Here is a 7,661-nt window from a genome sequence, read left to right on the forward strand (position 1 = left end):
CAAATGAAACTTTCCCATCTCACTTAACATTTTACCAGCCAGATGCACAAAATAGTTGCCTCAATTTCATTTCTAACTATGGATTCAGAATTAGTTCCAAGGTTTCTGTACTATTGTTGCCAACAATACAAACTCCCCCATTCTGCATTCACCTAACAAAAACAACAGAAAAGAATTATGAAGTAGCTGATTGTGGCTTGCAATTCTTGCATGTGGCTGAAACTTCTCCAGTCCTCAATACTAGCCACAACTTACATAGCTTGGGATAATCGGTTGTGCCAATGCAGGTAGTGCCACATCAAGTCTACACAAGTCTGGCTCCTAAAATGAAGTACATAAGTGGCTGTGGGAGGGAGAGAAGATGGAGAAAGACCTGTTAAAGCTTAGTCATCCCATGTTAATTTAAAAGGAAGCCTCAGTACTTAGTGAGGAGTGAAACTACCAGTAGATCAAGTGCAGGAACTCAACTGAGCCAGAGGGATGGGCAGTGCCCAGCTTCAAAAAATGAACAGACTGACAAACTTGGGATCATTTTAAACTGAGAATCCAAAAGTCCTTCCTACAGCCAGGATCACAGTACTGGCTCCTGAATTTGACTTATTTAAGCCACATAAGGAAAAGAGAATAGAAGGTTTTTTTAAAAAGAAGTGTATGATAAAACTGTCTTCCAGAGAAATGTAGTTACTGAAAAATGGCACATGATTCTTTTATATTATGAAATGAGATCTGGCAATGTATATCTCCAATTTAAGAATTTTGTAAAAGTTCTAAAATACATTTTTCTTCAACTTGATTTACTAGAAGTATTGCTTGCTGTTACAGGTATATTGAACTTTGTAACTAGATTGCTTTTTTATGTACATTAAAAATAGCTTTAAATTTATATTTTAAATATAAAAGCTGACTGTGCTTTAATAAGATAGTGCTTATTACACAAATAATGTCACTGTTCTCATTTAAAGGCCTTCTTTCCAATCACGTCAGAAACAAAATGGTTGCTTTTTATTATATTTTATTTATTTTACATTGGATCAACAATATTTCTAGTATGCATATACATAAAGCTGACATTCTGCATGAGAGCTGATAATTCACAAACTGTACAGACAGGTGCAGTGCACATACCAGAGCTGAGGTCATTCATTAAATGGACCTGAGCTATTAAAAAACAAAAACAAAACACATATTCATTTACAGCATTTTAAAAAAGAATTACAACTTTTTTTTTTTTGCATAAGCTACATATTAAGAGGTCTTTTTCCTCCTCCAAAAAGAACATTTCAAGTATAGCAGAAATGGACAAAAATGCCCTTTATAAAAATAAAATCCAAAAGCCATTTAGAAAAAAAAAGCAGCTGCAGCAGTACCTGGCTTGATGATCATCCTTTACAGCAGGGGTGTCAAACTGGTGGCATGTGGGCTGGATGCGTCATGCGCAGGCCACGCCCACCCCAGCTCTGCAAATGGGGAAAACGCCGTGAAATGTGACGTGACGGCAATGTGACGCAGCAAGTTTGACACCCGTGCTTTAGGGCAGGGGTCTCCAACTCTGGCAACTTTGCTGGCTGAGGAATTCTGGGAGTTGAAGTCTGGGAGTTGAAGTTGCCAAGGTTGGAGACCCCTGCTTTAGGGGATATCACCAACGACACAGATAAAAGTCAGGAAAGACCCTATGGGCTTTTAAAAGGTATAAGTCTCAATTCCCATCAGTCTCAGCCTGTTTGTCAGATGGTCTGGGCTATAGGAGTTTTGAAGCAACTTACAGAGCAATCTGGGTTCCCTACTTCCAAACATATCCTTAAGGGTCTATCATTTAACACTCCAGAGGGTGTAATGAGCCACCCCCATCAGAGATCAGGTCCATAAAACAGTAATTTAATGGTTCAACCGGCATCTAAAGTTATTGATGGTTTAAAAACAATGGCCTGTTAATCATTAGCCTTCTGGAACAAACTATTGTAGTACTTTAAAGGCCTCTTTGCTTGTGCAAATGAATAGAGTTCAGAAAATGCCATAGATTCATGTGCTTTCAGTACTGAGAAATGGAGTGGTATCCCCAATAAAATTCATTAATATGCATTAGAACAAAGTTTAAATTTACAAAGCGGTTAAAAAGCAGTACAAATGGCTTTTTCCATACATGATTGAATCCTATACAACACATTTGAGGTATTATAATTAATAGGTATAACCACATTTTAGCTGTAACCCTATGCACAACTTATCTGGGAATAAGATACGGGGTAAACATTTATTTTTGATTCAAAGTAACTAGGCTTGCATTGTTAATCATAATTGCAGTACTATGTGTATTTATTTGAAAATGTATTTGTTCTTGGCTGTATTGAAACATGCTAAGCCATAAACCATGGTTATAAAGTCTACATTTATATAATATGCTAATCCGATACCAACAAACCACAATATGGCTTGTTGTGATAGATAAACCAAGTAGTGATTAGCTGTTACACATAAGCATACATAGGCGTGGCACTTACAGTGGCTTTCATTGGTTAAGAGCACTGAAATAATACAGTTTGTTTCTATTTACTCTCCTAAGGCATTTTTTCAAGGGTCTGTCTACAACCAAGTGGTTTTACCACCTCTCAGAATTGTGAATTAAGGCAATTTTTGGTCCTGCTTTGGCAACATCCCTGAGCAAGAAAAAGAAGATGGAAACCTGAAGTGTAGCTTTACTTCTGAACACAGAACTTTGCTGCAAAACATTTGTTCCTAGACACTATAGGTTGCACAACCTACCAACGCAACTGTTGTCTTTGTTCTGAGTATATATTATTTTATAACCTATTCCGGAAGTGCCCATTTTAGTTTCTTCAGTTGGATAATCCCAAAACACGCACTGCTGTCAGCTGGAGACTTATTGGTGGATGTTACTTGCTTTAAGAAGGGTTACATCATCACAGGTTGTTTATTGGTCTGAATAGATTGACCATACTGGAAACTTTACAGCTGAAACAAAATGTCATTAAAAAAAATTTAATACCAAAAAAAAGCTAATACTAAAGGTTGGCAAAAAAAATGAACATTATTTTTAAGAGGTCAAGAAAGCTTAAATATTTGCCTTTAGTCCATAACTAATTATACAGATTATAAATCAATATGGGTGGTTATGGGTGGATTTTCATTTATTTTGTACTATTCATTTGAAGAACAAAAAGGAATTCGTATTTCCATCCACTTTAATTTTTTCCCCCCATTTCAAGGTCTACTTTAGAAACAGAGCCTTTTAACATGACAAGAAAAAAAAATAACAAAGACCATTGTATAATAAAGCAAAATAATTACAATTGTATAAACAGCTTGAGATAATCAAGGTGGGATCTGCATTATGGCTGTGTGTACGCTGAGGGTTTGGGGATAATCCTGCCACAGTTATACTGCTCACACCAAACCCCCAGGATGATTTTTCTTAAACTACAGTCCCTACAGCAGGCAGATTTGTGTAACTATTCACTTTTAAATACATACTTTTTCCATAAGAACAGAGTTCCTCTTTAAATATTAAAATGTTTCAATAATATATACATAAATTAGCTAGTCCAATAAGAAAATATTCCATCCCTTCATAAATAAAGTCTCTTGCATTCTACCCCCCCTCCCCTCTTCTTCAGCCCTACCATAGTCCACCCCACTGCCCCAAGGAGCCAGCCATGCTTCACACATGCCTCTTCATGTGCAGGGCCAGGTGATCTGATCGAGAGAAAGCACGGTCGCATAGCTGGCACTGGAATGGCCGGACACCTGTATGCTTGCGGTAATGGCGCGTCAGTTCATCTGACCGTGCAAATTTCCAGCCACAGCCTTCCCAGGTACAATGATAAGGCTTCTCACCTGGTAAAAGAGTGGGGGGAGGGAAAGAGTTTGGTGAACATCCAACCTGATGAAAAGCGCAAAGCATCGCATTTTTGGTTTTTTTTTTTTGCATTACAAAGACAGCACAAAGTTTGTGGGGACTCATTCAATTCCAATATGGCTATCGATGTGAACCGAATTTATTCTCTCTAGATTGCATCATTTATCTTCTCAATCCTGCCTCCACCCATCTCTCCTCCTCCTCCCACCCCACCCCCTCACCCCCTCCCCAATAAGGAGAAAAGTAATTGTACAGCCAATCTGACAATCAGATTATTGTTAGAATACTCAGGCTATAGGGTAACGCACACTTTCCTGAGAGTGCCCCAACCGAACCGGGGAGAGAAGGTTACTTTTTGAATAAAAAGTTCAGATCCATAAGTGAGCTACTTAAAAGTATTTGATGGGCTGATTAAAGCCATCGGTCCAGCTGCATTGTCCAAGAAAGGAAAGTTACGCAGGGCAAGTAAAAGCAATGTGCTTGGAAGATGCTTAAACTCAGGAGGTCCTGAAGCATCATCCCAAGGCAGAGCCAAATCAGCCAGAGAGCTCTACTCCCAAACCTCTACAAATGTCTTCCTAACTTTTTTTTGGGGGGGGAGGCCTCTCGCACCCTTGCATTCTATCCCATCACTATCCCATGAAGAGGCTTGCTCCCCAACATCTACCAAGCCGAATTAGTCTCCCTCTACCCCAGAGGCCTCCAACCTTGGCAACTTTAAGGCTTGTGGACTTCAACCCCCAGAATTCTCCAGCCAGAAAAAAACAAAACAAAACCGAAGCTATGCTGGCTGGAGAATTCTGGGAGTTGAAGTCCACAAATCTTAAAGATGCCAAGTTTGGGGGGCCCTGCTCCACCCAATGCCCCTCCTGACCCCCGCCCGGCGCCCTTACCCGTGTGGGTCCGCATATGCGCCTTGAGGTGCGAGCTCTTAGTGTATGTCTTCCCGCAGCCGGCGAATTCACAGTTGTGGGTGGCGGTGCGTTTGCGGGCCCAGGACCGCCGGCCCCTTTTCGGCTTGCATTCCTCCGCGGGGGGACCCATCGGGGCGTAGTAATCCAAGACGGGCGAGTTGGGCGGCGTGACCAGCAGCCCGGGCAGGCCTTGGGCGCGGGGCTTCAAAGGCTCTCGAAAGACGCTGAAGTGTCCGTGGAACTGGGACGGCATCTGCCCGGCGAAGTTGGGCTGGAAGAGGTGGGCAGGGCGCGGGTAATGCTGGGGAGCTCCCATCTGCGGGCCCAGCTCGCCGCCCACCCCGCACTGGGGCCCCGAGCCCATTTGCTCGGCGGGGAAGCCGGAAGACGCGTGTTGGGACAGCGGCGGTTGGAGCAGAGGCTGCATCAGAAGGGGCTTGTGGTCCAGGGCTCCGGGCGCCAGGCACTCGCTCAGCATGCAGGACTGGCCGTCCATGGGCTCCTGCTTGACGCGCAGGTGCTCTAAGGGCAGCCCCCCGGGCAAGCCCGGGGCGCGCAGCTCAGTGTATTCCCGCCGCTGGAGCTCGCAGTGGCTCGGGCCCACCGAGGGTTGCTGCATGTCCTGAGTGAAGAGCTCGGCTACGTAGCTGTGCCCAGGGCTGGGCAGGTATGACGCCGCGAACTTGTTAGGCGGCTGGTAGTTGGAACTGTCGCTGTCATAGGTGGTGCCGCAGCTCTCCGGGGTTTCGGGCAGGGGGTAGTTCGGGTTGCCGGCGGGATGCGCGGGCCCCACCCCGCCGCCATTGGGCTGCCCGTTGGTGGTGTGCGCCAGGATGAACTCCAGGTCGACGAAGTTACCGAGCTCGTCGGCTTCCCTCTTGATGGCGATGGCACTTTCCACGGAAGGAGGAGCCAGCCTCTGCGGAGGGAAGAGCAGGAGTTACCGGTTGGGGGGAGGGGAGGGAAGGAGTTAACACGCCCGGGAGTCGGATCCCAGCATTTAGTAAGAGCACCCCCAAACTTGAAAGACGGGTCACGCGCCTCTTCTCTCCGAGCAGCCCCCAGCGTTGGCTTTCTACTGACTTCCCCGGAGACCAGGCTTCTCTGAACGCCGCACCGTCCCGACTGAGGAATCGGAAGAAACTCCGAATCAGCTGTCCCTAGGTACCCTCCCCCGAGGAATGATGGAGGAGTCAATTAACCTGAACTTTTCAGTCCCGCCCTCTGCGCAGCGCCACCGCGATAGTTTCCAGGCGCGAACCCCCCTCGCGACGGGCGCGGAGCGATCGCCCCGGACTGGTCTTGAAGCGTCTACAGATGCCCGGAGCTGAGCGCCGTTGGCCGAAATCCGTTTAATTCGACCCGAGTCTTTTTTTTTCCCGAGCCCAACCGAGGCGTTTACAAGAATACTCGTCTCTTGTTTGCTAAGGCACAAGTCGAACCTACATATTTTTAAGCACTCTTCTGTATAATCCCGAAAAAGAAAATAATACTCGAAGGCAAACTGAGTTTCGCCCACAAAGATGTGCAAGGAATCTCCTAAAAAAAAGAAAGAAAAGGGGAAGGGGGTCCGCAAATTTCGGACGCCCAGCTGAACTTGCTTTTAATTAAAAAACGAAACTGTTAAGCGAGCCAGAGAATCTTTACTAACAGGTTTGTCCTTTCCGACGACGCTTAGCTATGAATGGAGTTGGGACTCCAGATAAAGGATCCCGCCAATTAATATGGCAACACACTTTTCTGGGACATTAAATCAGCCCGATCAGGAACTCCACCCTGCTAAGTTTCCGCACGTACTTTTGGACCGAGACCAGAATAGCCTAATAAACGCGCCCACCTCGGATACGTTGAGAATGGTGCTGCCATTGGTCCGAATGAACAAAACTCCTAAAACTTTCCCTTTATGAACCGTGCCTTCCATCGGCTTTTCAAGAAACAATTTGAGAAAACTATTTTGTTTGCCGCAGAACTGCGCCTCTCATTCGAGTCCCCAAGCCCAAGCGAAAAGAGCCAAAGGCGAGTGTAAGTAGCTACGCAACATCTTCTATCTAGACCAAGGAGCCAACGGCAACTGGGGGAAAGCACCCCTGGGCAATTTGGAACAGAAAATTGCCCGGGAAAAGAGCCTTTTGCCTTCCTCTGTTCAAAATTGCCCGGCCGAAGATTCCGAAGCTCCTGCCGGAGATATTCTCGCTCTTTAAATCTACTTTTCATGTTCAACGTTTGTTAAGGTCCTCCGTTGCGCGGCTCCAGTTAAACGACGCTCGCTCCCCTGAGGTTGAGAGATCGCTTAAGTCCTCGCCTCCCCTCCGCCAATAGCTCCCGTACCATCTCGGGCCGCCTCTCTTCCAGTGGCACCAAGCCGGCAAAGGTGGAGATGGACGGCAAGACAGCTTCCTCCACTGCTACGCTCATCTTGCGCGCTAGCTCGAGCTGGGAAGAGCTCGGTTTAAACTGCCCTCGGTCCGGCAGCTCCGCTCCAGGCACTGATCGAGCGCTGAACTCTTTCCCAAAGCGGAAAAAAAAAAAAACCAACACACACACACACTCCAAACTCAAAAACTTTCTGGACCAGTTCAGCTCGTGAAACAGCTGAGGCTGCTTTGTAATTGGTCGAGGGTTAGATGAATATTCATGACGAGCCGCTTTGGATTTGATTTCGCAAGGAAAAGCCACGCCCACTACCTCAAAAAAAAAAAAAAAGCTTGTGGAAAACTCGACGATTGCTGCCAGGAGAGGAACAAGTGAAACGGTCCGGATGCAAAACCGTCCCCATCAGAACGGTCTTCCATTGTAGGGGTCTCTAACCTTGGCAACTTTAAACCTGGAGGACTTCAACTCCCAGAATTCCCTACCTTTGCTGGCTGGGGAAT

At 45.8% G+C, this 7,661-nt stretch overlaps 1 protein-coding gene across 2 annotated transcripts; it reads right to left on the bottom strand.

Moving 5' to 3' along the window:
• Positions 1–995: 995 nt before the first annotated feature.
• Positions 996–7,456, bottom strand: LOC113440692 (Krueppel-like factor 1). Of its 2 annotated transcripts, none has more exons than XM_026707266.2 (4): positions 7,117–7,456; positions 4,768–5,707; positions 3,687–3,852; positions 996–2,970 (listed from the first exon to the last, which is right to left on the bottom strand). In XM_026707266.2, the coding sequence occupies exons 1-4, from the start codon at positions 7,201–7,203 to the stop codon at positions 2,919–2,921; spliced, it is 1,245 nt and encodes a 414-aa protein (XP_026563051.1). In that variant the 5' UTR covers positions 7,204–7,456; the 3' UTR covers positions 996–2,918. The 2 variants fall into 2 exon arrangements, with proteins under 2 accessions (XP_026563051.1, XP_087774792.1); XM_087918666.1 differs by having other exon boundaries at positions 3,639–3,852; positions 7,117–7,350.
• Between the last annotated feature and the right edge of the window lie 205 nt (positions 7,457–7,661).

Source organism: Pseudonaja textilis, unplaced genomic scaffold, assembly GCF_049901715.1.
Source record: "Pseudonaja textilis isolate UNSWEBS1 unplaced genomic scaffold, rPseTex1.2 PTEXCTG196, whole genome shotgun sequence".
NCBI lineage: Eukaryota > Metazoa > Chordata > Lepidosauria > Squamata > Elapidae > Pseudonaja > Pseudonaja textilis.

What these genes read in the sequence shown, in the direction of transcription:
- LOC113440692 (XM_026707266.2), bottom strand. Translation starts at nt 7,203, where the DNA reads ATGAGCGTAGCAGTGGAGGAAGCTGTCTTGCCGTCCATCTCCACCTTT. An exon ending in AAGAGAGGCGGCCCGAGATG is followed by an intron (nt 5,708 to 7,116) that starts GTACGGGAGCTA and finishes TTCCCTCCGCAG; the next exon opens with AGGCTGGCTCCTCCTTCCGT. An exon ending in CTGGCCCTGCACATGAAGAG is followed by an intron (nt 2,971 to 3,686) that starts GCATGTGTGAAG and finishes ATTTTGTTTCAG; the next exon opens with CTGTAAAGTTTCCAGTATGG.